The sequence below is a fragment of the Aspergillus wentii genome, assembly GCF_001890725.1.
Source record: "Aspergillus wentii DTO 134E9 unplaced genomic scaffold ASPWEscaffold_5, whole genome shotgun sequence".
In the NCBI taxonomy this organism is placed as follows: Eukaryota; Fungi; Ascomycota; class Eurotiomycetes; order Eurotiales; family Aspergillaceae; genus Aspergillus; species Aspergillus wentii.
Window position 1 is genome coordinate 655482 of NW_024467836.1, and position 27623 is coordinate 683104.

At 48.0% G+C, this 27623-nt stretch overlaps 10 protein-coding genes across 10 annotated transcripts; 4 read left to right on the top strand and 6 right to left on the bottom strand.

Annotated features, from left to right (window-relative positions):
* Positions 1 to 182: 182 nt before the first annotated feature.
* Positions 183 to 2235, bottom strand: ASPWEDRAFT_184453 (threonine synthase THR4). The gene is made up of 2 exons (XM_040832032.1): positions 1990 to 2235; positions 183 to 1925 (listed from the first exon to the last, which is right to left on the bottom strand). Exons 1-2 carry the CDS (start codon positions 2041 to 2043, stop codon positions 369 to 371), a joined length of 1611 nt encoding a protein of 536 aa, XP_040687580.1. The 5' UTR covers positions 2044 to 2235; the 3' UTR covers positions 183 to 368.
* A 94-nt stretch (positions 2236 to 2329) lies between these two features.
* ASPWEDRAFT_41792 (NAD(P)-dependent alcohol dehydrogenase) lies at positions 2330 to 3697 on the bottom strand. The gene is made up of 3 exons (XM_040835650.1): positions 3447 to 3697; positions 2779 to 3390; positions 2330 to 2726 (listed from the first exon to the last, which is right to left on the bottom strand). The coding sequence occupies exons 1-3, from the start codon at positions 3621 to 3623 to the stop codon at positions 2430 to 2432; spliced, it is 1086 nt and encodes a 361-aa protein (XP_040687581.1). The 5' UTR covers positions 3624 to 3697; the 3' UTR covers positions 2330 to 2429.
* A 940-nt stretch (positions 3698 to 4637) lies between these two features.
* ASPWEDRAFT_69676 (uncharacterized protein) lies at positions 4638 to 10642 on the bottom strand (the record flags this gene model as incomplete). The annotated part of the gene is made up of 11 exons (XM_040839062.1): positions 4638 to 6081; positions 6255 to 8196; positions 8254 to 8853; positions 8899 to 8923; positions 8977 to 9147; positions 9196 to 9279; positions 9330 to 9446; positions 9499 to 9712; positions 9764 to 9801; positions 9857 to 10373; positions 10415 to 10642. The coding sequence occupies 11 exons, from the start codon at positions 10640 to 10642 to the stop codon at positions 4912 to 4914; spliced, it is 5106 nt and encodes a 1701-aa protein (XP_040687582.1). The 3' UTR covers positions 4638 to 4911.
* A 731-nt stretch (positions 10643 to 11373) lies between these two features.
* Positions 11374 to 14399, bottom strand: ASPWEDRAFT_549289 (putative AP-1 adaptor complex subunit beta). Its single transcript, XM_040838124.1, has 7 exons — positions 14025 to 14399; positions 13943 to 13963; positions 13734 to 13865; positions 13037 to 13674; positions 12409 to 12977; positions 11992 to 12353; positions 11374 to 11927 (listed from the first exon to the last, which is right to left on the bottom strand). The coding sequence occupies exons 1-7, from the start codon at positions 14099 to 14101 to the stop codon at positions 11483 to 11485; spliced, it is 2244 nt and encodes a 747-aa protein (XP_040687583.1). The 5' UTR covers positions 14102 to 14399; the 3' UTR covers positions 11374 to 11482.
* A 357-nt stretch (positions 14400 to 14756) lies between these two features.
* ASPWEDRAFT_41794 (putative transcriptional regulator) lies at positions 14757 to 16583 on the bottom strand. The gene is made up of 2 exons (XM_040835652.1): positions 15962 to 16583; positions 14757 to 15864 (listed from the first exon to the last, which is right to left on the bottom strand). Exons 1-2 carry the CDS (start codon positions 16214 to 16216, stop codon positions 15013 to 15015), a joined length of 1107 nt encoding a protein of 368 aa, XP_040687584.1. The 5' UTR covers positions 16217 to 16583; the 3' UTR covers positions 14757 to 15012.
* Positions 16584 to 17806, top strand: ASPWEDRAFT_41797 (flavin-linked sulfhydryl oxidase). The gene is made up of 2 exons (XM_040835653.1): positions 16584 to 16968; positions 17042 to 17806. The coding sequence occupies exons 1-2, from the start codon at positions 16802 to 16804 to the stop codon at positions 17562 to 17564; spliced, it is 690 nt and encodes a 229-aa protein (XP_040687585.1). The 5' UTR covers positions 16584 to 16801; the 3' UTR covers positions 17565 to 17806.
* A 214-nt stretch (positions 17807 to 18020) lies between these two features.
* Positions 18021 to 22052, bottom strand: ASPWEDRAFT_113778 (coatomer subunit alpha; the record flags this gene model as incomplete). Its single annotated transcript, XM_040828434.1, has 7 exons — positions 18021 to 18275; positions 18342 to 19429; positions 19478 to 21040; positions 21105 to 21440; positions 21498 to 21817; positions 21882 to 21931; positions 22023 to 22052. 7 exons carry the CDS (start codon positions 22050 to 22052, stop codon positions 18021 to 18023), a joined length of 3642 nt encoding a protein of 1213 aa, XP_040687586.1.
* A 675-nt stretch (positions 22053 to 22727) lies between these two features.
* Positions 22728 to 23333, top strand: ASPWEDRAFT_173344 (uncharacterized protein; the record flags this gene model as incomplete). The annotated part of the gene is made up of 1 exon (XM_040831051.1): positions 22728 to 23333. One exon carries the CDS (start codon positions 22728 to 22730, stop codon positions 23331 to 23333), a length of 606 nt encoding a protein of 201 aa, XP_040687587.1.
* Positions 23334 to 23627: 294 nt separating this feature from the next.
* ASPWEDRAFT_173345 (uncharacterized protein) lies at positions 23628 to 24984 on the top strand (the record flags this gene model as incomplete). Its single annotated transcript, XM_040831052.1, has 4 exons — positions 23628 to 23895; positions 23946 to 24585; positions 24640 to 24857; positions 24905 to 24984. The coding sequence occupies 4 exons, from the start codon at positions 23628 to 23630 to the stop codon at positions 24982 to 24984; spliced, it is 1206 nt and encodes a 401-aa protein (XP_040687588.1).
* Positions 24985 to 25462: 478 nt separating this feature from the next.
* Positions 25463 to 27618, top strand: ASPWEDRAFT_41800 (esterase-like/phytase family protein). Its single transcript, XM_040835654.1, has 3 exons — positions 25463 to 25871; positions 25926 to 27103; positions 27175 to 27618. Exons 1-3 carry the CDS (start codon positions 25585 to 25587, stop codon positions 27261 to 27263), a joined length of 1554 nt encoding a protein of 517 aa, XP_040687589.1. The 5' UTR covers positions 25463 to 25584; the 3' UTR covers positions 27264 to 27618.
* The last annotated feature ends 5 nt before the right edge of the window (positions 27619 to 27623 follow it).

The window sequence follows — 27623 nt, forward strand, 5'->3', positions numbered from 1 at the left end:
TTCCCGCAAAGATCGAGGGAGATGTACCCCCTCAGGCCGATCTTCTCGCCATTCAGCGCACCATGAGTCTGTATCCATTCGTGCTGGACGGCAAGCCCTGTAAACCTTGGAATGCCCGAGTGGCGATACACCCAACTTAAATTTAATCTATTTAGTAAAAGTAGATAAATAAATAATGAGATGAATAAAAGCCTAGGTTACTTTGCCTAAGGACAAAAAGATAAAGTAACGAGTTAAATGATTTAGAAATGCGTCTCAAATTTCAAACTAACTTTTGGGGGTCTAAAAGCTGGAAAAGAAGATAGTATATAAAGCCCCAAAATGCAACAGAATGACAACTCTATTCATTAAATAAGGGATCCAATGGATCATCGCAAGCCCTGCAACTCCTGCTCAACTTCACTCTTCACCAACTCACGGACTCCCTGCCAGCCAGAACCAGCAGGCACGGGAGTGACTCTGCTCTCGCGCTGTTCCAGGCCGATGAATTCTTGGGGAAGAACCTCGTTGAAGTCATATCCATCCTGGGTACGCAGTGCGAGGTCGACTGCACTGGCGAACTTGGCCGGGTGGGCTGTGGAGAGGGAAATGTGGCTTGTGCCGGGGTTTCGCTCAATGGAGCGGAGAGAAGCAGCCACACCGACAGCGGAGTGAGGGTCGAGGATGTAGCCACCGGTCTTGGAGCTCTTGGCGCTTCCGGGGCCCAGGTTGGTAGGGAATGAGGTGTTGTAGGTGGATCGGATCTGGTCGATAGTTTCGTCGTTGCTCACACGCTCACTCTCGAAGTCGGCCTTGGCTCCTTCCAGGACGGCGTTGGGCACAGTGAAGCCACCTTCGGACTTGAGCTGGTTCAACCAGCCGCTGACGCTCTCGCAAGCGTGCTTACGTCTTTCGTCGGCGGAGCTCGAAGCGTCGGTCTGGAAGGCCAAGTACCAAAGGAGACGCTCGAAGTTGCTGCTGACAAGGATGTCCATGGCGGGACTGTGAGTCTCCTTGACACCTTCTCCCTTAGAGTCGTTCTTGGTGTATTGACCACCGCTGCGGAAGAAACGGTCGAGGATATCGTTTTCGTTGGTGGCAATCACCAGTCTTTCAGCGGGAAGACCCATGCTCTTGGCGAACCATCCGGCGGCGATATCACCAAAGTTACCCGATGGAACGACAAAGCGCATCTTCGAGTCCTTGGAGAAACCGGGTGTCTTAGTCAAGGCAAAGTAAGAGTAGAAGTAGTAGGTCATTTGAGCCAGGATACGGGCCCAGTTAATGGAGTTGACAGCGGCAAGGTTGTGGGTAGAGTTGAGTTCAGGGTCAGCGAACAGAGCCTTGACGGTATCTTGGCAGTCATCGAATGAGCCCTGAACAGTGAAGTTGTGGACGTTGGCATCAAGGACCGTGGTCATCTGAGCCTGCTGAATAGGAGAAACACGTCCATCAGGGAACAGGATGAAGATGGAGACATCCTTCTTTCCCCGGAGTCCGTAGATGGCCGCAGAGCCGGTATCTCCGCTAGTAGCACCAACGACTGTGAGGTGGTGTCTATCCTTGCCCTCCTTGCCCTGGTTCTTACGGACCAAGAAGTATTGGAACAGATTTCCGAGGAACTGAAGCGCGACATCCTTGAAAGCAAATGTCGGTCCGTGGAACAACTCCAGCAAGTGAAGGTTTTTCTTGCCATCCAATTCCACCAGCGGGGTACGTTCAGGGTGGCGGAAAGTGGCATATGATCGGTTGATGATATCCTTCAGGTCTTCCGAGGGGATTTCTGTCGGGGAGATGTACAGGGACATGATCCGGAATGCGAGATCTTCGAAGGACAAGTCGCGCCACTCCGACTCCCAGGAAGGGGGGAGAGAAGGGATTTCCTCGGGGATGAAAAGACCACCATCGGAGGCCAATCCTTTCAGGACAGCATCTTCAAAAGAGAGCTAATCAGTAAGAGACAGGTTAGCGATGTTATCATGCAAATAGGCCTTTTTCTGGATCACCTACTCCATAGGACGCTCCCCGCGTGCTGAGATACTTCTGGGAGATAGTATGAGACATGGTTATCAGTAGTGAGAAAGAATCCGGTAAACACGACGCTATTCAGATATGCAAGACGAGGCGAAAGAGAATCAACCGCAACGGGACTCCAGACTCGATCAGCAGCGAAGAAACAGACTGAGGCAAAAGATGAAATGTGAATCATCCCTAAAATGAATCGCCGCGGGGATGCCCCTCCGTAGGCCCGATCGGGCTTAGCGTCTCCGACAGCGGCGAATTGAATCACGTGCGCTTGTGGTTGGCAATCGCTTCATCTTTGCTTGAACATCAACATCAACAGCATTATCATCGTCATCATCACCTTCGTCAAATTGATCGTCTATCTACTAACTATATACAGTCTATTCGCGTCATCATAGAGTTGCTGGCGGTGTGGCCACCATCCCCTACTGCTCTTCATTGACCAGCACATAACGGTAGCGTGCCTTGCCTTCGTGCATGTCGACAATGCCCTTGTTGGCATCTTTCATAGGGATCTCTTCAACCCAGGGCTTGATTCCCTTCTCTGCAACTAGATCGAACATCTCCCGGATCTCATTGGGGCTTCCAACAAAGGAACTTTGGATCTTCAACCGGCGAGTGAGGTTTTTAATGGGTGCAGTGAGCGTGCCGTCCTCAGGCAGTCCAACCTGAACCAAGCTGCCACCAGTGGCGAGGAGTCCAATATACTCGAGCATTGGCATCTAAAATTAGTTAGCATTGGTTCAGTTTCCGTCTAGTTCAAAAGAAACTCACCTTTGTCGAAGAAACGGTACTAACAATGAGGTCGAGGGAGCGGGCATGCTTCGTCGCCCAATCCGGCTCATCATCAGTTGCAATGTAGAGATCGGCGCCCATCTTCAATGAGTCTTCACTCTTGCTGGATTTGCGCGAGATGGCGACGACCTTGTCCGCGCCCATGGCTTTGGCAAAAAGGACACCAAAATGTCCGAGTCCACCAACACCGATGATTCCCACGCGTTTTCCGGGGCCGCAGCCATTGTGCTTGAGAGGGCTGTAGAGCGTGGCACCACCGCACAACATCGGCGCTGCGTGGGCGGAGGGAATGGCGTCAGGGATTTTGATCACAAAGTTAGAAGGCGTACGATTGTACAGGCCGTATCCACCATAGGACTTGCCGCCATTCAGGAAGACGCTGTTGTAAGTGCCAACGATCTTGTGGCTGCAGTACTGCTCCCAACCCATGGCGCATTCAGGGCAATCGCCCAAGCGTCCGAGACAGGAATCACTCTGAGCACCAACACCGACACGGTCTCCTACTTTGATTCCTCCGACAGCCTTGGATCCCACACGCACGGCAGTGCCGACAATCTCATGTCCAACACAGCAGGGGTACAGGGCAGGCCTCTATAAAGATGTTAATTCACAATCGTAGCTTCTCGTTAAAAATGAAAAAGGCTTACCCAGCCGCTTCGGAGAGTGTGCAAGTCCGAACCGCAAATACCGCAGTGAGAGATTTTGATATCCACGTCTGTTTCCTCCCATGGCTTTGGCTCAAACTCCTGCCAAACCATCTGGCCATTGGCGGATTCGGGGCTGAGGCCCATCCATCCTTCGAACTTGTAGTCTGTTTGCGTCATTGCAGTTGGTAGAGCAATCGATATAATGTGCAAATCCTAATGATTTCCGGTAGAAATCAACCCTGACGGAAGAAGAGGAGATGTCCCCTCCATTTATAATAGGCCACGAGGAATTTGGAGTCCATGGATCCTCTTTCACAGCGGGTCTGAAAGCCACTGGTATCCACCCTCGATAAAGAACATGAGTCAATAAAAAATGCCTCGACAAAGTGCGCTATCGTCCGTATAGTAATCGTTTGATAAGCGCCGGCTATAGCGGAAATGGACCAGCGGTGGAATCGGGAACGGCACGCCATCGTCTGGAAATTTTGGCTGAGACCCCGATTGCCTCCATTGTGGAATTGGGGTAACTATCTATCTGAAAGAATCACCAGAGTGCAAACAGGGGCATTGGAGAGCAGTATCTCAAAATAGATGATCTGCATGACTACAAGCTATTCAGCCAAGCAATGGTTGTTTTGGTATCTAAATGAAGGACATTATCAACATCGTTCAGCCGGCAGAACACCCCGCCGTGCCGTTTTTCGGAGACTAACTTGAGGTTTTTTTCTTTTCTTTTTTTTCGACTATCTTCGAGGGAAAATTCTGCAACCAAATGGATGATTGCTGATTGGAGTTGACATCTCCAATATTTTCTCCGGCCATACTCCGTGCTCTGCTCTGTCTTCTCTTGTGATATGTTGTTTTTATACAGATGAATCAGCAAATTATGCATCCTATTTGGGAAAGTTATACAGAAATACCTACACCATACTGCACTGATGTCCCTCAACGGGCCAGTAATCTATCATATTTAATAGTACAACTCTTAACCATTCACTCACAGTCATGGCCGTTCTACTTTCTAATTTTCCATCTTCATGGTAGCTGATGAACGCGCCCAAACATGCACTACTACTTATCCCACATTAGATATATAATGAACTAGGACCAATCCTAATTATACTCGAGCTCGATTGCAATGGACTTGGATAAAAAGACTCCGCAGGAACTAGAAGAGTAACTATTCATAGTCTTCCCACGTAAGTTAGGGCTACGCTGCCATGTTCGCCCTTTTCATATGATATATACAAGTCTCATTCAAATGGCCATTCTTGAGTTGAAATTTATTCAACTAGATACAGACTTTGAATGATCAACAGTTCAAAATGGCGCGAGCTAGGCTTCTTCTGCTTCTGTCTTTGTTCCAGCAACCTCGATCTTCTGGTCCGCAGCTCTTTTCTTGTTGAGGACACGCATCAGAACTTTCTTCTCTGCCCGATTATTCTTTTCTGTAAGTCGAACCAGGTCATCCGTGAGTGGGATCGTGGGATTGTGTCTGATGAATCTCGATGGTATGTTCCAGGCCAAGCTCAAATAGTATCTCTGCGACCAATTTGGTAGCAGGAGCTGATATGTCTCGTTTCACACATAAATTGACCAACTCATTAAGATCCTCGTTGTCGAAGCCCTCTTGTGTATCGACATCTGGAAGGAGGTTCAGCAGCTTCTGTGAAACATCAAATTCTCCATATTGTAGAAGAATATTTGAAAGTATCACTTTTTGCTTGAAAGAGAATTTTTCATTTTGCCAAATCAAATCAAAGACTTTCTCGGTAACTGGTATCGCGGAACCCAGTCGATGAATGCATCTCTGGATAGGGACCGCGTGAACACGTCGAAATACTATCTCCGTGAGCATTTCGATAGCAGGGGCTGATATGTCTTGCTCAGCGCATAGATCAAACAACTCATCAAGGCGGAAATAAGAGTCATCATCACTGAAGTCCCTGAGTGGAAGGAACTCCAGCAGGGTCTGTGAAACATCAAATTCTCCATATTTCAGAAGAAATTTCGCAACTTTCACAATATTTCTCAAGTGGTATTGATTATTTTGCCAAATCGCATCCCAAACCTGTTGCAGACTCCAATCTTGCCTCTCTTTGAGCAACGAATCCACGAATCGAGATTGTTGATTCAGAAGAGACATTTCCAACATTTTGTCTGTGGTGGGTACTGCTGATCCCAGTCGATCGGTCAGCATTTGGAAGGCCTCAGGATCCACTGAGATGTTCCTCAGAGCCTGCAGTATAACGTCTTCGGTAACTGGGATATCGCTTCTTCGTAAACCCAGCAGCTTTTCCATCTGATGCCGATCTTTCAATGCTGTAATCAAAGCTTTCTGGGCCCCCACTGCCTCCACATTATCATCAATGTCAAGTAGCCCTTTATCAAGCAGACCATTCACTTCCCATAGGCTCAAAATATCCTTCTCAAGAAGCCTCGCTATCACTTGGCTATCTTGCATGTGATCACGACCTCGTTTGAACAAGAGTGACAACTTCCTGGAGTACCAACAAGAAGCCTCGAAGACACGATCTGTCACTGGAGCATCTGGGAATTTGTTGAAAAGCAATTCGAGTACTTTTTCGCCTTGACGGTAATTTCGTACTGCTGATACCATTACCTCTTCTGTGATCTGCAGGTCTCCACCATTCTCAATCAAAAACTTAGGGCAGATTTCCCTTGATCTATGTTGGCAGCTGCTGAGCATAATAACTTCTCTGTGATTGGCAGGTCTGCCCCATTCTCAATTAAAAATTTTAGGATAGATTCCAGGTTAAATAGATTGCCAGTTGCTGAGCATAAAACCTTCTCGCTGATTGGCGGGCTTTTATCAAGCTCAAGCAAGTATTTCAAGATAGTAGATTCCCCATTCAATAGATTGGCAGCTGCTGAGCATAAGATTTCCTCGCTGATTGGCAGATTTTCATCAAGCTCAAGAAAATGTTTCAAGACAGGCTCTATTTCACAGTGGTAACCAGCTAGCAGGCATAGGATCTCATTGATTGAAACATCCGGGCCTGCGTTGTTAATGACCAGGTCCATCATCTGTCGTGAATTAAGAGCAGCTGCTCTCAATGTTCTCTTGGAAATATGAAAAGCAATCAATCCTGCCTCTCGTTTGTCCAAAAGAATTTGCATCAGAGGCAGACCAGAAGAAGACTTTGCCACTCTTTGGACTATTCTATCATCGATGAAGCAGCCTTTAGGGCATTCTCTGAGTAAGAATTCCAGATATTCGAGGCCTTTACGCTCTCGTGCAATTCTCCACAGAAGCTCCCCGGTGATTTCAATGCCTGGCGCTCTTTTCCAGAGCAATTGAAACACTCCAGAATGTCTCTGATATCTAGCCACATGGAGCAACAACCGTTCTGTAACTTGAATTTTATCGCCACGGATCTGTAAAAGAAACTCCATTACTTCTGGTGTTGCGTTGTACACAAAATCACTGATGGTCCAGTGACTCAGAGGAACGGTAGCGCCAAATTTTTCAAAGACCAAAGTTGGTATACCAGGATTTCTGCCAGAGTTTTCGGCTACTGTCCACATTAGTCTCTCGGTGATTTGAATGTCTTTCCCTCTCCTATCACAAAGCATTCGCATCGTTTCTTCACCGCAGTTAGTATTCCTTGCCACTGCATCAAGAACTTCCTCGGTCACAGGAACCTCTAGCTGTTCTTGCCTATCCAAAAGAAGGCTCATAAGCTGATTTCCTGAGCGATTCTCTGCTGTGACTATAACAAAATTTTCACACAAAACAAGACGTCCATTTTCATCCTTGTCATATAAGATATCAGTGCTCAAAAGTATGTTCAGAAGGTCTTCAACTTCTTTAAGCGAAGCCTTACGAAGATCAATGGTAGTCACAATATCCTCAGCTATTTTCTCTGATATCTCAACGTTCTTCAGCCGCTGCTTTACAATAGTAAGATGACCATTCCAGATAGCCACTTTGAATGTGGTATAAGTGTAATAGCCTTTCTCATAGGTTGTGAAAGGGTCAGCCCCTTGTAGAAGTAGTCTCTCAACAACACTCTGCACCCCCATTTCACAGGCCAAGCAGATGGGTGGTTCAACAGTACTATTGTACATTGAATGTTCTTTGGGTATATCCCCTGCAATCAGCTTAAAGTCATCTCGAGCCACAGACCGCCAGTTTAAGTAGACTATGTCCTCTTCAAACAGACGACATATCTTTTCTTCTAGGGCTGGAAATTGAATATCAGAGTCAGGAAGCTCTGAAAAATGATCATTCCAATATGTCGAGGCATATTTGATGAGCGGCAGATCATCAGCACATTCTTTAGCAGTAATATCCTCGGTTTTGTCAAGCAGATCGTCAAGGGCACGATTAACTATTTCCGCATGGCCACCAATTGCAGTAAACTGATACCAATGGGTAGGATTCGAGACAGCCAAGAATTCTTTCACTGAAAAATGGGCGAGTTTGATGGTGCCATCGGATGGACTAACAGTCACCAAAGAGGTAGTGCAAGTTTTGACAACATCCTCAGGATCCGGATAGGCCACTACTGCTGCAACCGTTTCTAGCTCAAGTGGTGTAAGAGAGAAACTGAGCCATATGAGTATTGAGCGCGCGTCCTCCTGTTCATCTTCAGGAATCTCTTGAAATATTTTGTGGTACATTTCTCCCAGGCTTTTTGGCATCTCTTTGAGTGATTCCAGGATCTTGGCCTTTTTTTTACATTTTCCAAGCCATTCAATTTGTAGATGAGTCCAGCGAAAATGTCTAGCAGAGAGTATATTAGCAAGATTCTGTTGAGAACAAAAGAGGGCATAATAATACCTTTGTTCGTGTGTGTTCAATAATTTTGCCAGAATTTCATGTTTGACTTGCTCGTTCTTTTCCCATCTTTTCAGCTTTCCCTGGTTGAGTGCCTTGTAGACAAAAGCCACAACATCATCATTCATTCGGTCTTCCAGATTTATCCGGTCCTCAGGATCTATATTCAAATTCTCCTCCAGATGGCAGCGAATATCTTCTTCAACTCGACTTGTTGCCAGAAGATGGATCTTATTTCCGTGCTTGTCAATCAGACCCTTCAGAAGCCGAAGCAACAAATCTCTCTCACGGACCTCATTATCAGGACATTCATCGAGTGCGTCAAAAATAAGAAATAAATGATCTCCCATATGACATTCAATAACATCATTGAGGACTGTTGAAAACTCGTCTTGGACTGGATCACTGTTTTGATGGCTCTGTTTTTTCCATAGATTTACAAGTGATATTGGAAGCTCTTCAGGTACCAGTTGCCGAATAATAGTCCGAGTCATGTTTTTCACGTTTTGTGTCTCACCGCGACTGAATTGAAAGTACCAGTAGGATAATTTACTCGATGGGGAATTGTTGCAATGTTTTTTAATATCTTGAATGACGGTAGAGCTGGCGTTGTCAGTTTTTAATCTTTGTTATAGTGGTCCTGCATACCAAAGAATCGATTTCCCGCAACCAGCTGCGTTTATCGGTTAGAAATACTGTATTATCGGACTCATATAAAAACCTTACCAGGTCCATATAACCAGAGAAACTTTCCAGGCGTAGCCTTCCACTGTTTGTATTCATCTGAACATAAAAGCCAATCGCCAGTGTTGTCTGTTCGAATCCTTTGGTTGTCATCCTGAGTCTGGGAATATTTAATGTCAGACAGCCACCCAAGAATTTTATCCATTTCATCCGCTAAGATCATCAGTCTAGGCTATCAAGAAAAATAAGAATGGGTCATACAATTGACTTTGTCCTTGATTGTCTCTGTGTTTTGATAGACCTTTTCAATACTGGCGAGTATTTCGTCTCCCTTGGTACTGTGATCTTTTGAAGCATTAGTGATGGGAAGGAATTGCCTCGGCTGCATAGCTCACATAGCAGAGTGTGAATCTGACTCCAATTTCTGACTTTATTGTCCTGGTCTTCCACGGCAGACCGGAGATGTGCCAATTCTGTATCGGAGTCTGGAAAGATGCTGTTCCCTATGCGATCTACGGCTTATCAGTTTGAGCGATCACCAGGAGAACTGAATATGGCACATACTCAAAAAGCTTGTACTCTGCCGCTTTTTCACCTCTGCTGTGTACTCTAGGATTGCTTTGTATACTTGCAAAATAGCATTATCGAGTCCATCGGAGCTTGGTAGTTTCTCTGTGCGACAATAATTGTCGAGTATAACGTATCGAGCCAGGATATCAGCAAGAAATTGAGATGATTTGAAAGCAGCTTCTTTCTGATCCTCAAAATTTTTGGCCATCTAAGTCACGGTGAGCTTCACATAGTGGTAAACCAAAACGGCACTTCTTACTGTCAATCCAAGCGAGATTATTGCCCACGCACTTGATGCTGGACATTGATTAATAATTGTCATTTTAAGACAGGTTCAAGGCTAGGTACTTACCATGACCACTAGGGTCCGAAGCTGCTATCCATTTGACAATTTCTGAACAGTGAATAGCCGAATTGAGAATCTTTTTGGCCACATCACGAACATTGATTTCTTTTCCGTCATGCTTCTTGAACTTCAGTCCGCCATTTTGATACGCTTCAAAGTTCTCTTTCGTTCTGTCAATGACATCTTGAATGGCATTTTCCAGAGGCATAGCTTTTTCTTCACATAGCTTTCCCTTCAAATCCTGATTTAGTTCATCAAAAGCTCTTTGCCAGAGGCCTGCATTACCAGGTTTATCGCTTCTCTCAACTGCTTTCTCATCTGCAGGTATCGTCTCAGATACAGGACATTCAGGGGTCTTGGCTTCGTCTTGTTCGTGACCATCCTTCAATCTATCCAAAGCCCTTGCTCCAAACTCTGGGTCATCGGATTTTCTTTCTTTTTCTAGACAGGTTCCCTTCGAATGTTGCTTGCTAGTTGGAGACACGTCGGAGTCGACCCCATCTTGCTCAGGCTCTTCCAGGCACTTGACTTCGTATTTTTGTTCGGTGTTTCGAGCTTTCGAACTTTCGAGCTTTCTTCAGCTAGTCTTTCATTTAGATGCTTCGTGTCATCGATAGGTCGGTCAACATTCGCGTTTTCGGCGGCCTCGAGCCGGAATTGACCACGTTCGGGCGCAGCCTCACCCCTACCCTCTTGGAACAAATTGGTAGAACGAGAGTTTCCTTTCGTAGTATCATCGCCTCTGCCTCCTTTGCGAACACGGCGAAGCTTTTCGCGCAGTTTACCGAACATTTCCGGTTTGATTCTTGGTGGATAAGAGTTGTGCTGATGGTTCACACGAACAAGAATAATGAGAAGATATTTCAGCTCAGCACTGGCTCAGAGCTGGTCCCATGTGATAGGACAACACATCTTGCATTAGAATGGCCCTATCCCAGCGCCAGCCCCATCTGAAACAGGCAAGGCTGTGATTCTGTTGAGATGTTTGCACTTCGCATTAGTTGGTAGGTTGACATGATAATCGAGATTGCTCAGTCTCGATGGTTCATGAAGCGCAGTAGATGGTGGGAATTAAGAGGATATCACCCGTATAAAGTGTGGTGATGGAATTTTGATATCTGTTGACTTCGTGTCGTTGTGATCTGCTCAGCGTCACTTCCGAATTGGGCGAAACCCAGTCAACCCCACTCGCAGTCTACCCTGTAGTAATTAGCGCTAACTACAGGGCATTCACACTATAAAGTACTACTGTATGACGACATTGGCAGATAAATATTCTCGGAAACTCCAAACGTATAGTCAATTGATAATGCACTACCCTATGAATTTTGTGAAAGATATTCCTTTAATGACAAGTCTAAATCGAACCCAGATCGATGGAATGATAAAGGAAAAAGAGCAGAAACCAAAGTGAAAATCAAATGCTCCAGGAAATCGGGATATACAGGTAGGGATATGTAGACCAGGGTGATAAGATAAAAGATTTTGGTATAAAAGAAGACAAAGTATAAAATCAATCAAACTGTAAAGGGAAAACATATATCTATCTTGGGCATGAAAATTTTGAGATTTTCCTGTCTCGATCCCTTTAACTATTATGCTTTATTCACTAGGCAACCACTAGATCTCCTCTCAAAAAAGCGACAGGATATCCTCATTCGTCTTCTTTTGGTTGCCAGCAGGCGGTGGGGAGGTGCTGTTGTTACCAGAGAGATCGAGACCATCAAATCCGTTCATGAGGTCTGCGCCTGCGCTGGCACCAGCGCCTTGGTTTGTCGAGCTTGAAGCATTTCCGCTGTCTCCGAATACTCCAAGGAGGTCATCAAGGTTGTTGCTTGGTGCTGGGGCACCAGCCGCAGGAGATTGGACCCGAACGGGCGTACCGGCAAGACCTTCGAGACCAGACATACCACTGCTTGGCTCCTTTTGTGCAGATGCTGGCGCTCCACCATCGAAATCAATATCCAACAAGTTCTCGACGTTGTTCTGAGTTTGAGGTGGGGGAGTCTTGCCAGTAACGGCTGCCGCCGCTGCTGCCGCCGCCAGTGGGTTCTCGCGCGCGTTCTGGAGTTGTTCCCTGAAAAAGTATGTTAGAAATTATGCTCAAAGTAAGAATTAGCAGAGTAAAAGGGGGGACGAACTCAATAGCAGCACGTTGAACAGCGTCGGCTCCAAATCGGCCTTGGCCAACAAATTGCTCTGGTGGCTTGTGGTAGACCGAGGCGAGGGTGGAAAGTTCGGTGAGGAGTTGTTCAAGGAGAGGGGGAGGGAGAGACTGAATAGTGGTCTTAATAGGAGGTTTTTCAGAAAGCACAATGTTCTTGGTAGCATCCGGATCGCTTGTGTTGGAAAGAAGACGCCAGTAGACATAGGCTCTGTCGCGAACATCAGGGTTATCATTCTCTGCCGTAGCCGCCTGAAGCACCTTTTGCACAAGTCCTTGGGCTTTCTCGGGGCGTTTCAAGAAGAGTTTGACAACAGCGGTCAAGATTTGCAATTGGGTCTAGAGAAAAGACCGTAAGCTTCAACCATAATATCCGTAGCGCATAAGAACTTACCTGAGAAAACTCTTCGTTGAATCCATCCACGAAGCCGCCCAAGATGTCACCTGCGTTGCTGATCTTCTCCGCATACTCTCCCACAATCCAGATCAAGGCCGCTCTAGCGTTAGGCTCATCCAATTCGTCGATGCATTTACAGAGCGTGGGAATGATGCCCTCATAGCCAGGGTACTTTCGGAAAATGTCCTTGATGACCACGATAGCCTCCTGTACCACATAGTTCACCTTGGTGTTGATAAGATCCAAAAGCGTGTTGACACATTTTTCACTGGCACTTTCGATCTTGATAGCAACTTGGCCAATGGCCTTGACTGCGCGTCGCACGAAATCCATATCGACTTCCAGGGCATATTCCTTCAGCTCCGCCAAAAGCTGATCAACATTACGATCGTTGGCTATCCGAACCATGATTTCGAGTTTCTGGAATTTGACATAAGGAGGGTCATTATATTTGCAGAAGAAAACGCGGAGTTCCTTGTTGAGAATATCAGATTGCTTCTGTAGCAACAGATCGATGTTTCTCAAGGCGACATATTGCACTTCCGGAGCGGAAGATACCAGGGTCACTGGTCGTAGCAGTCAGCAACAAGTCATCACTTATCATATAATCAGACATTGAACATACCCAGAGGGGGAGCCATCTTTCTCAGATAAGTCTTGCCCAATTCTGGGTTAACATTTCTCATGTGCAAAAACACAACCTTGACGGCTGCCAACACCACACTTGGGTTGGCATGTTGGAATTGAGGAGCCACTCGTTCGCAAATGTGCTCCGACTCTGTCACTTCAGAGGTCTTATACTCCGACAATGTTGTGAGAATTGTGACACGTCCCCACTCCGTACACTCGTTCAGTGCCATCAACAGCTTCCGCAGTGTGTTGGACGATACTTGAAGCGCTTGGGTCTCAGGGGCAGCGTGGTAAATTTCAGAGAGTGCGGTGACCGAGTTTGCGACGACCATGGGGTTAGGGTCACCAATCATTTCCTGCAACATCTCAAGAAAGCCGTTCTCAAGACACATAGGAGGGTTCAAGTCAAAAAGCTTCGCCACACAAATCGCTGCAGTCTTGCGGACATAGGGCGACTCGTCGCGGAGGGTCTTGCGGAGAGGCTCCTCCATGTAGTCAACCATCTTCTCCACTCTGATACAACCCATTGTCCGGATAGCCAATGCTCTGATAAGAGGGTTGGGGTCTTCGGAATCTTGTACGAAAGTGTTCACGGCGAGAATGCAAAGGTCCGGGTGAGATTTGGCATAATTCCTAAGGTAGAACGACCGAGATCAGCGGGTGAAGCAATATGAAGGGTCATAACAACTCACATGAGATAAAGATATACAAGTTTCTTTTGTTCCAGATCCGTCGTGGCAATGTTCTTGAGAACATCGGGGAAAAGGGCCGAAACATCTTTGCCCAGGGTCATGGCCATGATAGTCTTCTGGATGGCCTCCTTTCTGCGACAGTGTCAGAATCATGATCGGTCGTACATATAAAATAATCTGGAATTAGCTGGTGATAATTTTGAACGTACCGTTCGTAGGCATACTGGGATCTATCCCTCTAGTCAGCATCATCATACGCTTGGGCGACAAAAAAGTTGGGATACTCCGTACACAAGACCAGCTCGCAATTCAAACGTTTCTCCTTTTCTGGGCACCGCAAAGGCCCCTCGTATCCTGTTCATCGCCATCTCTATAAGTGACGGGCTTCAGCGACGACCCGGTCGCGCCTCCGCAGTAATTATTAGAATCGAAGTTGGGATGCAGCAGTGTCTCTGCGGACCACTGCGGGGAATTTGGCGGCGAGAGCTTTCAGGGACTCGTTTCGCAACTCGGAAATCGAAGAGGGGAGGGCTCGATATGGCGTCAGATCATTATTCCCCGGGTCGTACGGGGATGTCAAACGTGAAATTGCCGGTGAGAAAGAGGGCAATCTGCCTGATCGTGAATGGGTTTGGAGGAGGACGGAGGAGAGGTGAAGCGTCCAGGGTGTCTGGGCCCAAAAGTTGTCCACAAAACGCGGCTGTGGATGGGCCCGTCCGGGGCTAAAGCAACCATTCTCTCCCACCTGCGGTCAACATCAACTCTTGATTCTATTCTTCTCGATCTGTCTCTCGTCGCTAGAACTTCTTGCAAGAACTAGCTAGCTACTATCTTCATGGTAAGGCGCTGTGGAATTGTTGATTTGGCTGCTCTGACCGTCATAGGCAAACCTTCCTAATCTACGACGCCTCTTTGTTGAGGCCAGGTCAGAGGCAGAGGAAAACGAATACTCAAGAACTGCTGTATGCTACATTTACGACATGGATTCATGTGGTTGCGATGGCTGACACTGAAATTAGTTCTACAATCTTGTCCTTTTCATCTCTTCGGTCGCCGTGTTCAGCTTGACGGCACAGCGGATGAGCGGAGTCAAGTCGAGCAGATGACGAACTTCCAGAGCAATGGGATTCATTACATCCCAGACCTTTATTCATTAATCGAAACATGATTGCTTTCTCGTGGTATCGAATTCTAATAAAACAAGGCATGAAGCTGCGCCAGGCAAGCAGATGCGGGTAGTCGACTTCATCACAATGACATGGGGCACCGATATATCAGATTAATCCGTCTCCTCACCCTCATCGTCCAAAAATGCGAGGCTTTTGCGTCCTCGAGCCAGTCTACGTCGTGGTCGATCCTCCTCGCCCTCTTCGTCTTCGTCCGCACCTTCTGTTCCCCATCGTTTGGCACCCTCCTGGACCATCTCAAGGTCCGCCTTGAGTTCTCGCTCTTCCCGTATCTTCTTCGCCTTTTCCAGAGAGTACCGCCCCTCCATACCCGCCTCCTTTAGCATCTCTTTCAAGTGTTTGATTTTGGCCTTGCCTGTGTCGTATGAAGCCAATTCACGAGCCCACATCTTGCGAATGCCGCATTTAATAAGCCAACCTTGCAATCGCTTGATCTCTGCTTGGTCAGGATCAAGATCGGCATCCTTGCCTTTAGCAGGGGCCTTGGGAGCCTTCTTCCCTCCTTTCTTTGCGGGTGCATCTGCACTCTTTTGCCGCTTGCGAGCGGGTTTGGGCTGGGGTTCCTCGTCGAGCACAACCGACATTTCACTTTCTGAGCCGTCCTTCAGATCTTCGTCATCTGCCTTTGTCGGTTTATCCTCTCCTTCTGCAGCATCCGAGTCATCTGAGACATTCTCCTTGGAAGGTGGTGACTCCGTTTTCTTTGCTACTGCCTTTGACTGCTTCTTGGCTGGTTTTTTGACCTCTTCCTCACTCACCTCGTTCTCCTCGCTTTGAGCAGCTACTTCCGCTTCCTCTTCTGGACTTGGCTTCCGACGCTTATTGGATTTTAAGGGGGCTTCGGCTTTTGTTCGCTTGGTGGGTTTGGCGGGTTTTGACGGAGGCGGGGAGGGTTCCTTCTCGTGATCGCTAGCTGGTTCTTTGGGGGCTTGGTCTTGTGTTTCCTATTTGATCAAAATCGCATCAGATGAGAACGTTCATAAAGCTATCGCTTGACAATTAAATATGACGGCCATGCGGATACAGCCTCTCGTAACATACCACTTCATCCTTGATGACTTCTTCACTCTTTGCTTTCCAATTAGAGTCGCCCTTGAAAAAGCCCCCATCGAGCCCCAGACTTTTCTCCGCTGCCAGTCGCACCCGTTTGACGGTCAGCTCTTCCATTTTTCCTGACTTGTAAACCTCAGCCACAGCGTCGCGCAGAGCCTTTTCCAACGCATCGTCGGAAGGAGCAGCAGGTGCTGGCTGATCGGGCTCAGACTCGGAGTTTGACATGGCGTATCGCGGTGCCATACTGTATCTGATGAAATTCGTAGGAAGTAGGTCGCAAAGAGGTTGGGTTTGTGGTGTGGTGAGAAGTAAATAATAATAGTTGCACAGGCTCGTTCAAGACGCGACAATATCAACAAACACGCGTCTATGGAGCAGCAAATAGATAACTTAAATGGGCCAAGAAATGTATTTTTCCAGCCGATATGTATAACAATGGTAACTGTCAAACTCCCCAGTAATGTCGTCGAGGTTGTTCCTCAGCAACTCGATGGAAGTCCGCGCATCTAAATCTGGGCGGCATTTGCGCATTCGCCGAGGAGACGCTGACAAAGCGCCATAAAATAAAACAATCCTCCGGTGATGCCGCTTATATTGCTTTGAACAGTCCCTTGAAAGAGGATACTATTGTATTTGCGCTATATAGTATTTTACTTTGGCCTGGTTTTATTTCCCAGCGTCTACTGCTGTAAATTGGAGATTATCGTTGCTCTTATCACCGACTAGAAGCTTCTCCGCTGCCCTCCGCACTCCGCAGTCGTCATTATAAAGCAAACTTCTTCTACTCGTCCAACAAAAACCTGAGAACAAATCTATACGGAATTCACCATGGCGGAAACTCACTCAAATGCTACTGCGGCGCAGTCCAGACCGACAATGTCCATGTTCGCCCCCCATCAGGCCTCCACAGCCAGCTCTTCTACAACCCCCAAAGAGGATGACTCCTCCAAGGCCAACTTACCCAAGGGCGTTGTGCTCGACAAGGATGGGAAACCGTACGTTTACAATCAATACACCACTCCCTCCACGTCTCCATATACAAACTTTTACTGATAAATACCTCTACAGATGCCGCCTCTGCACCTCCGCCGCATCATGGCGCACCATGACGAAACAAGCATCCCAATCCCAATCCCAATCTCAACCCCAAGAGACACAACCCAAACCCTCAACCGCCATCCCCAAATCCATCGCCACCGCAGCCAGCACCGTCCCAACCACCACCTCAACCCCCCGAAGCGACTGCCCCCCAGACGTCGACGCCCTCGGCCGCTCAACCTGGACCTTCCTCCACTCCCTCGCAGCCTCATACCCCGAAAAGGCCTCAGCGGAACAACAAACTGAAATGAGCTCATTCATGAAGATCTTCTCGCGCATCTACCCGTGCTGGGTATGTGCGGACGATTTCCAGAAGTGGATGGCGGAGCCTAGTGGTCGCAACAAGCCCCGGTTGAGTGGGAGGTCGGATTTTGGGAATTGGCTGTGTGATGCGCATAATGAGGTTAATCGGAAGTTGGGGAAGAAGGAGTTTGATTGTCGGCTTTGGGAACAGAGGTGGAGGACGGGGTGGAAGGATGGAAGCTGTGATTAAGTGGGCTGATTGGAGTAGATTGGTTTTTTTCCCTTATAGAGATGGTGTAACATAAAATAGGGCATTGGGTTTGTACTATTACTATCATGGTTTTGTTTAGAGACATTGAGCTTGGGAAGTTGGTTTTTGTGCAGTTCGATAACTGCGTGGAATTGGACTCACTGTATATATATATCATCATCTCTTCTCATGACATCACAAGACCAAATCTCTTCTCAATTTTAATAACCGATGATTTCAATATAATACTTTAAGAACAAAAAATTGAAATAGTTTAATATAGCTAAAGTCGCTGAGTAATTATCTGAGATACAACAAAACCATACATCTAGAGTGGAAGAGTTTTTCCCCTATAGCACCGCCCTAACACAACCTCCCCTAAGTAAGAAAATGAACTTGATTCTGCCACGTGAAGGGACAAAATCACGAGAAGAAAACTGTCATACTTCATCATCTTCAATATTGACTGGGGACAAACAACCGCAGTCCGCTGGCCGGCGCTCCAATTTCGGTCACTTCAGATACCCTGCACACGGTGCCCTTGTACTGTTCGTGATACTTGGCCCCGGTGAAGGGATCTGACACGCTGGGAGAACCGCCATAAATGGGAGTGTGCGAGGCCGCACAGATGTCGAACTCGGCAAATTGGTCGAATTCGATGTCGATCTTGTCTTGCGGGCTGCGCTCGCACTGAGCCTTGATCTTCTTGGCCTGGTTTGTAGTCAGTATTGTTTTCTAAATATTACAAATGTAAGGGGGAGGGCAGAAAAAGCTTACCTGTTCAAGCAGCTTGGGAGAGCCTCCATTGGCCAACATGCGGTTGGCGAAGCTGAGCGCCGATGAGTAGTTCTTGTTGGTGAAAGAGAACTTCATCGCAGCCATCAAGGCAAGCTGTCTGTGTGTGACCTCCAGCTTGGGAATGGTGAAGTATGCAGAGAGCTCAAGGCTTCTCTTCAGGCCCTCGGGTGTGTCAGTTGGCACGGAGCGGCGTTCCAACTCAATAGACATGGCGAGGATGTATTCCCGGGCGGTGGCAATGATTTTCTTTGCCTGCTCAACTTCGGCTTCGGACGAAACAGTGTTGACAAGGAGAGTGTGAAGAATTCCCTTGAAAATCTGGACACCATCCTCCAATTTGTTCGCTCTCATAGCGGCATAGCCCTCTTGCAAGTTGACATTGGCAACAGTCTCCAAGTCTCTGGGGATGACAGGAAGGACCTTTCGGCTATCTGTCTCCTCAATAGTGCGACGAACGTAGTTAACTAAAGGAGGCAGACCATTTGTTGCTGGAAGGTAGGTCTTGGAAGCTTTGTAGATTTCAAGGAAGCGGCTCTTCAGAGGGGCGAATTGCACAGCACCGACTTGACGGTTAAGGAGTTGCATGGCGGAATCGAAAGACCCCGCGGCAACATGGTCAGCGGCCAACGGGGAGTTGCGTGCCCAAAGGTCAGCTTCGGAGCTGCTCGCACCAGCCTCTGCACTGTCAACGTTGACGAAGTCTACATCCTCCTCAACGTTGATTTCCTCGCCCATGTCCCATCCAGCGACATCCTCGTCATCGTCCTCGAGGGCCTCGCCGGCTGTAACGGCTTCCTCTTCCTCTTCCTCAGGCTCCAACCCGTTCGCGGCAGCATCCTCATCAGCCACACCAACTTCTCCGAGCAAAGCCTTTTCGAAGGACGAGTGGCCAGCAGCCTTAACGGGCCAGTTCGACTTGAAGGTTGGGGCGATGGGCTGGGGCACATGCAAGGGCTCCTCGGTTGTCGGAAGGGTGATTTGGTCTTCGGTGAGACCGCAAGCCTCCAGGATAGATTCTGCCTCTTCAGTCAAGCCATTGGTCTTGGCGGTAAGATAGGCAAGCGGGTCTACAGTTGATTAGCATTTTGATATGAGGTAGATGGAATTACACTTACACAAATCCACTTCCTTGAACATCTGGATTCTGTCCTCAACATCACCACGGTAGATAGCATTTTGGAAGCGAGAGGTGAAATCTCCACGGTGCTCAGCAATCTTAGCCATCCTGGCCAGCTTCTCTTGATCACCAGTAGACAGGTATAGGAAGGACAGCTTGTCGAAATTCCTCTGTTTCTGGTATGTCATTTCCACTGTTTGATGGTTACCGTGAGCCAAGGCCTCAGCACCAAGTCTGCTCCACAAGTTGGGTCGGTCAAGCTCTCTTGCCATCTCAATGGCAACTTCAAGGTTACCGCACTCCAAGGCGAGCTCGAAACGGGTCTGAGGATCCTGTACGAACTGCAATGCAATCTCAGGGTAGCCCTTCTTTTGCAGGTAAGAAATGATACTCTGTCCAACCAAGCTGGAGGTCTTAATGATCTGAAGCATCTCGTCGTAGTTTCTCTTGACCAACGAAAGCTTGAATCGGTACTCAGTGGGATCAATCTCGAAGATCTTGGGCTTGGCGTTGCGGTCAAGGCAGTAGACGCTTCTTCCCTTAACCTTGACAAGGTAAACGGTGTGTTCAAGGGTGCGAATGATACCATTGTCACCGTTCAGAAGGGAATACTTGACATGGTTCAAGGTGGAATAAAGGAGCACGCCAGAGTCATCCCAAGCTGCGCTCTTGATGCGAATGGTCTCGTGCAGGCTGCTTACTTGCTCGAGGGTCTTGGTGACAATGGTCACGTTGTGCTTGCTAAGGAGAGCAGCATAGAGGCCATCGTTAGACCAGACAACGTACTTGACGCCGCTGACAGCGAGCTCAGCCAGTTGCTTCTTTTGCTGAATGTCGAAAAGAACAACCGAGGTGGGGGTGATGAAGAGCAAGCAGCCTGTACCACCGAAGTAGATGTCAGTAGTTCCAGCTGGCGGCTTGATGGTCTTCGTTGTCGAGTTGCTCAGGTCCTTGATGTCCACTTGCTGGTTCGAGTAGTTGAAGACGGCGAAACGGTTACGAGCGACAAAGACAGCAGATGAGCCTTGACCACGCTTGACATCGGTCGGTTCAACAGCCCCCGTGGCGTCTCTGGGAAGGTGAATCAACTCATAAGTTCCATTGTCGGTAGGCGAAGTGACAAGGATTGCCCGCTCAGCGGGGTTGTATGAGACGGTTCGTGGTGGCACCCAGGCGGATCCCAGCTTGCGCAACGAGAGCATGGGAGGGGATTCGACATTCTTCGCGAAATCGTACGAGCGGACGTGCTTCTCCTTGGTGATGTAGAAGAGTTGGTTCTGATACACAGCGGACGCGGGTCTTTCTCTCTCCAACTTGAAGACCATAACACCAGTGTCGTGACCAGCAGCGAACAGGTTGATTTCCGGGTGGGCAGCGATGACCCAGAATCGGTCCAAGTCACGTTTGAATGACTGTACTGAAGTTCTCTTGTTCAAATCCCACACACGAATTGTCTTGTCTTCGCCGACGGAGAGGATGAGGTCCTGGTGGGGGTGGAAAAGACAGGCAGATGCATTCTGGAAATGGCCACGGCATGTGTCGACTTCCCATGCCTTGGTGTCTATTCGAAGGATAGCACATTAGTGACATGAACCATTTGAGCACAGATGATGACCAGGACTTACCACTCATTCTCCACAACTTGACCAGTCGGTCATCACCTGCGGAGACAATCAGGGGCAATGTGGGGTGGAAGGCCACCCAGTTGACACCCCGATCATGACCTTCCAAGACAAACTTCACAACCGCATCAGTGTTTCCGAACATATCAGCCTGGTTCGGGTTGGCCCGAGCCATCTGATCTTCAAAGCTCATTGAGGTTGGGGCCGAGTGCTTCTTGCGCAATCCCGAAATGTCCCAGATGCGAACGGACTGGTCCAGCGAGGCCGAGGCGATCAAATCCTCGGTGGGGTGGAACTTTGCGCTCATAACATAGTGGTTGTGACCGGTCATGGTACAGACTAAGGTAGAGTTAAATGTCAGTACCTCTCAAGGCAAGCGGGCTGGACCCGACTTACTCAAAGACCTGTTTTGCCAGTTCCATATTCTGATAGTCTGGTCATCGGACGCAGACAGGATCCACGGGAGCTCATGGTGGAAGAAGACAGTTCGCACGTAGTCCAAGTGGCCGTTCAATGTGAAGAGGCATCGTCGGGTCTGGTAACTCCAGACCTTAATCTTGTAGTCATCTCCTCCGGACACGAAGAGGGGTTGGGTTGGGTGGAAGTCAATGCCTCGAACGGGACCGTCGTGTTCTTCGAAGCGATCAATCAGAGTTCCCATGCGATAGTCCCATAGCTGGATTGTCGAGGAGTGAAGTGATACGAGGATCCATGGCCTAGGTGGTTGAATGTCAGCGCTCTCGATTGCGACGCGTTAAGGCCAACTAATATCGAACTGACCGTTTGGGATGGAAAGCAATTCCCTTGGCGCGGGACGATTTGGATTCAAACTATTCATCGCAAGAGTGTTAGATGTGTCCATAACCAGACAGCCATAGAGGGAGGACCCCAAAGGAGGGAGCATCAAGCAATGGTACGTACCTTGGTGAGCATGTTTGGGGAGGACTGCATCTTGAAAGAGGGTTGGCCGGAGCCGCACCATAGAGTAGCAAGCTCCGCACACTATAAAATAAAAGATCACAAAAGCGACCACCACATCCACTTCAAGGAGAGGAAGAATGGCAGATGGAGCGGGTTGCGGTCGAGTCTCGGAGCAGCGTGGACTCTCTGGACTACGTACTGACTGTCTGGGCCAACTCTGGCCTCTTGACGATGGCGGTAACGTGGACACAATTGTAGAGCCAATAAGCGAGTCCCGCGGGCCAATGATGGGCCCGGCGGTGAGAAGCTGCCAGGGGAACCACCACGAAGGGCCGGGAATCGCTCCATCCGCAGGATAAATCCACGAGAGATATTGCATCAGTTCTCGCGAGCGTTTCTAGCTGTTTCTTCCGACTTCATCAGAGTGCTTTGCGTGCGGCACGAAGGATCGGCCTGCGTGATGTAGATTGGTCCTGTTTTAAAGCCCCGGCTTTGGCCTCCGTCTACAATTGAGGATATCTTATGGCATTTATTTAATACAACGTCTTATTGAGCATATTTGCTTATCGTGCATTTTATCAATTTCTTAATACCTGTCATAATATATTGTTTTTCTAAAAGCATCCGCTGATAAAGATAAATGACGGGGAAATTGAAAATCAGACGTCTTCCCATCTTGTCTCATTCATTCCAACATCCAACAACATGGAGAATTTAAACAGCACCGAACAATCCCAATCTGCTCATAATGCTGCTACTGGTAATGTGGACGGCCCCCAAGCCCATCGCGAACAGACAGCATCTCAAGACTCAGGCTACGAAGGAGATGTGGAGGTAGTCAAGCCATATGCCATTGAGGAACCCGATGATCATTCTACTTCCAAGCCTGAGACCTCTACGACTTCATATCACCCTCGCAACTCTGGACAATGGCAAAGTGATCTGGTGGAATCGATGGGAGATCTTCAATGTGAATCGGACAACACCGACCGCCAATTACGTCAACGAGGACAGAAACGAGGAAAGAAAAGAAAACCACCGACGGTTGATATAGGAGCGTCCGCATATGCCCAGTCCCAGAAGCCGGAAAATGCATCCAAACTCGGTGATATCCAGTACAAGGAACCTAGCCTAAGTCCCAAAAGACCACGCCGACGAGGAGAGCGACCGAATGAAGATGGAACCTCTTCTCACCTTTCTAGCGGCACTGGATCATCTGTGAGCTCCAGCTCAGGCTCTCAGTCGCCAGAATCCAACAGCACTGGTGCTGTTGGAGGAACTCCCGCTGCAGATGCGATGGATATCGATTGAATACGTCATGCATGTATGTGTATGGCCTTTTCTATATATTTGGCGACGCCAAGAGCCTCAAAATAGTCCGGGCTAGACCCAACAGGCTAAACTCACGTGATATATATACCGGAATATTGATGAGGGCCCATGACGTCAGGCAGTCCTCATAGCTTCCGGATCTGAAGACCATTTCCTCAGAACAAGTACCCCTCCTCAAGAGTGAGGCAGATGTCCTGAATAACCAATTTGGTGGCATCGACTTTGTGCTTTTCAGTTCAACTGATTTTCCACGCGCAAGAAATCATCGCTGATATGGCAGCCACTAGAACATCATCGCGCCAGGCGGCCACCAAAGCAAAGGAGGCCATTGCAAGCAGCGCAGATTCAAAAAAGGGTGCGGCTGGTGCCAAACGCAAAGTCTCGACAGTAAAGGGCCCGGAACCTAAACGGGGCAAGAAGGAGGATCAAAATGCCTCGGCAGAGGAGGAATGGAGTCGGGAAGGGGTTACGGAGCCAGGATTAGAAGAGATACCGAAGAAAGAGGATGTAAAACAGGAGGAGACGGCTGAGCCTGCTGAGGGTGAGATCACAAGGCCGAAGCTGGTACCCGCGGACTCTAACATATCACAGAAGCCGAAACGAAGCCTGTAACGAAGACCCCAGAGCCGGTGGCTGGAGTGGAGTCTGGAGTTAGAAAGTCCCAAGAAAGAGAAGATATTGTGCCGTCAAATATTCTAGAAAAGGGTATCATCTATTTCTTTTACCGACCCCGAGTCAACGTTTCAGATCCACACGACGTGAGCGATGTTGCTCGGAGCTTTTTTGTCTTACGCCCGACGCCTCTAGGAGCAGTACTTGACGGAGAACAGGGCTCGGTTGAACCCGGTGCAAATTGTCGCTTGATGATTCTTCCAAAAAAGAAGTTTCCAACATCTGGAAGAGAAAGAGATATGGGATTTGTGGAAAAGAGTGGACAGTCCATGAAGGACCTGCAGGAAAAGTTCCTTGCTGGGGGGCAGTATGTGACTTCGACTCGGGGTGAACGTACGACCCAAGAAGCAAAACCATATGCAGAAGGGGTATACGCCATCACGTCGACTCAGCGGGCATCTCATCTTGCCTATATCCTGACGATCCCCGAAAAACTGGGCGATGTTCAGGATAGTTTCGGTCTTCGCCATCGTGGTAGCTGGATTGTGCAGTCGAAGAACCCTAAGTATCCTGGCCCGTCTTACGCAAAGCTTCCTAAGGATCCAGAGTATCCCGAACAGTGAGTTATTTCAATAGTCTGTCATAGAAGACACCGCTGACAATTCGATGACAGCATCCGCGAGAAATTCCAAGACTTGCGATGGGTCCCCCTGGAGCCTGAATTCATCGATTATCCCAATGCACAATTTCTGATGATTGGAGAAGCAGGCGATGGCCTGGGAAAGGCTGCAACCGCAGAGGCTGGTGGCAAGCAGCCTCACGAAGAGCAGCCAGGCGAAGAGCTCGAAAAGATGGAGCATGAGAATGAAGAACGTATCGAAGCGTTACAAGGTCAGTTTAGAATCATGTCTCACTTTTTTCATCGCTAACCTTATTAGGTGACGATACCGTGTATCAAGATCTGGGGCTGGATGCGAAGAATTATCCGAAAGTGCCATCGACCTGGAATGAAGGGTAAAAACCTAGTCGATATTTGTGCCCGCGTAAAATATGAGAGTGTAGTTATAGTAAAGCCATATGATGGATATCGAAGCTAGTAAATGATTCACTTCCTATTGTCTTTATGAAATTATGTCGGTTTCGCACCTCTCCGATCTCCTCCTGCGGCATCCGGAGAATTAGTCAATATCGGGAGCATTAAACTAGACTAGGTAGATGCAGCCGATGTACCATCTTATGCACGCTATCGCCGTGGGATAACAAAGGATCACGATGGTAATCTCTCCAGCAGCCAATGGCGACAATAACCGCCGCCACGTTCCTATTTCTGCTGGTGGGATCTCTTCGTCTCCACCAACTTTCCCTCTCCAACCATCCCACTTTCTCTCGCAACTCGTCAATCCATCTCACCACCCCACGGCCCCCATGTGACAATAATACAATAATACTCCGATGAGGAGAAGGGCGATGCTACTCCGTACGATGTCCCTGATCGGCGAGAGCAGCAGATACTACCTTGTATCGTTGAAAAGGGCCGTTCGACCCCTCGAAGTGTCTCCAAAGGTACTTTCTCATTCTCATATAATCACCTCAATTCCATCACAAGTCCTATCTCCCAATGAGGCCTCAAGTCTTGGTGACGGCTCTCTCTTTGGCGGGAGCAGCCACCGCTGTTTCCATTCCTCATCCCAATTCCAATGTCGTCAATCAAACTACCTGTGGAGGGACGACTTACAAATACACAGGACTAGCAGGATACGGATTCGTGCCATCCAACGCAACTGATCGATATGGCGACACTCTTGGGGGATATGGGAGCTCGGTCGCGATAGACCAATCATCCTGGCGACAGACGGGTGTTGATTCCTACTCGGGCATTGTCTATGGCTTGCCTGATCGTGGCTGGTAATAGAGGAGTCCCTTGATGGCTGATACCTTTTAACTGATTCATGCATTTAGGAACACCAATGGAACTCTTAACTTCCAATCTCGCATTCACAAATTCGCTATTTCCCTCAAGCTGGCTCCCAATGCGTCGGCAGAGAATCCGTCCAAGCCCAATCTGCAGCTGAAATATCTTAATACAATTCTTCTTACCGGTCCAGACGGCGAGCCCACAACGGGCCTTGATGCGGATAGTACCGGTTACGCCTCCTACCCTGGATTTCCTCCGTTGCCGGTAGCCACCTATACTGGCAATGGCTTCGGAGGTGCTGGAGATGGTGGTAAAAGGATCTCTGTCGACAGTGAGGGTCTAGCTCTCGGCAAAGACGGTTCTTTCTGGGTCTCCGACGAATACGGCCCGTACGTGTACAAATTTAACAAGGATGGCCAAATGGTGCTGGCGATACAGCCTCCACAAGCATTCCTTCCGCGACGTAATGGCAGTATCAGCTTCAGCGCTGCCTCCGCTCCTATCTACGATTCCAGTGATGTGCCAATTCCAGAAGATACCGAGAGTGGTCGCAACAACAACCAAGGGTTGGAAGCCATTACTATCTCTGCCGATGGCAATAAATTGTATACCATGTTACAATCCTCGTTGGATCAAGAAGGCGGGCCTAAGAAGAGATACCGTCAACCTGTTCGTCTCCTCGAGTACGACATCTCTTCCGACACGCCCAAATACAAGCACGAGTATGCCGTGCTGCTTCCCAAGTACTTCGACTACACGAAAGAGGATAAAGACAAGGCCTACGTTGTGGCATCTCAATCAGAGATGCACCAGCTCCCAACCGGAGATTTCCTAGTTCTCGCCCGTGACTCCGGCTTTGGACGTGGTCAAGACGAGACAAGATCTGTCTATCGCCATGCAGATATCGTTTCCATTTCAAACTCCACTACCGACATCAAGGGCGAGAAATACGATGCAGCTGATAGATCCATTGCTTCCGCAAAGGGTGTCTTGAAATCCGAAATTACCCCCGCTGAATACTGCTCGTTCCTGAACTACAATGTCAACTCCGAGCTGGCTAAATTTGGCCTTCACAATGGCGGTGACTCGGACCAGTATTTGCTCAACGAGAAATGGGAGAGCTTAGCCCTGGTACCAGCAAACCCGACCAAGTCTCAATCCGGCCAAGACAGGGAATACTTCCTGTTCAGTTTCAGCGATAATGACTTTATGACCCAGGATGGTAAGTTGTGCCTCCCCATTACAAGTCACAGAAAGTGTGTAGATCACGATTGACTAACTGATGTCCGACAGGACACATGAACTTTGGCAAGTTCAAATACGCCGATGAATCTGGATATAACATTGACAACCAGGTTTTGGTCTTCAAGGTGAAATTCTAAAACTGTGCTTCTATCTAATCCACAAACCTGTATATATTACGATAATTGTTGTGGAAATATGGTATACTATTATAAAAACTAGCGATTATTCATCCTTTGCAAAACCATACTTAAGAGTTTCTTTTCAATTTCGATACCTATACTATGGAAAGGTCATTATGAGTAGTAGAAATACAACAGGAGTTGAAAGGTGAACCATGAACGGGAAAAAAGAAAAGAAAGAAAAGCATTGCCTCATGTGTGAAGGCACCAAATATTTCAGCATAGCAAGGCGAGATCTGGAGGTGTACAAGAGTCCTCACATGAAATCATGACACAAGTGGTCGAGGAAAGTGAAAAAAAAAAAAAAAAAAAAAAAAA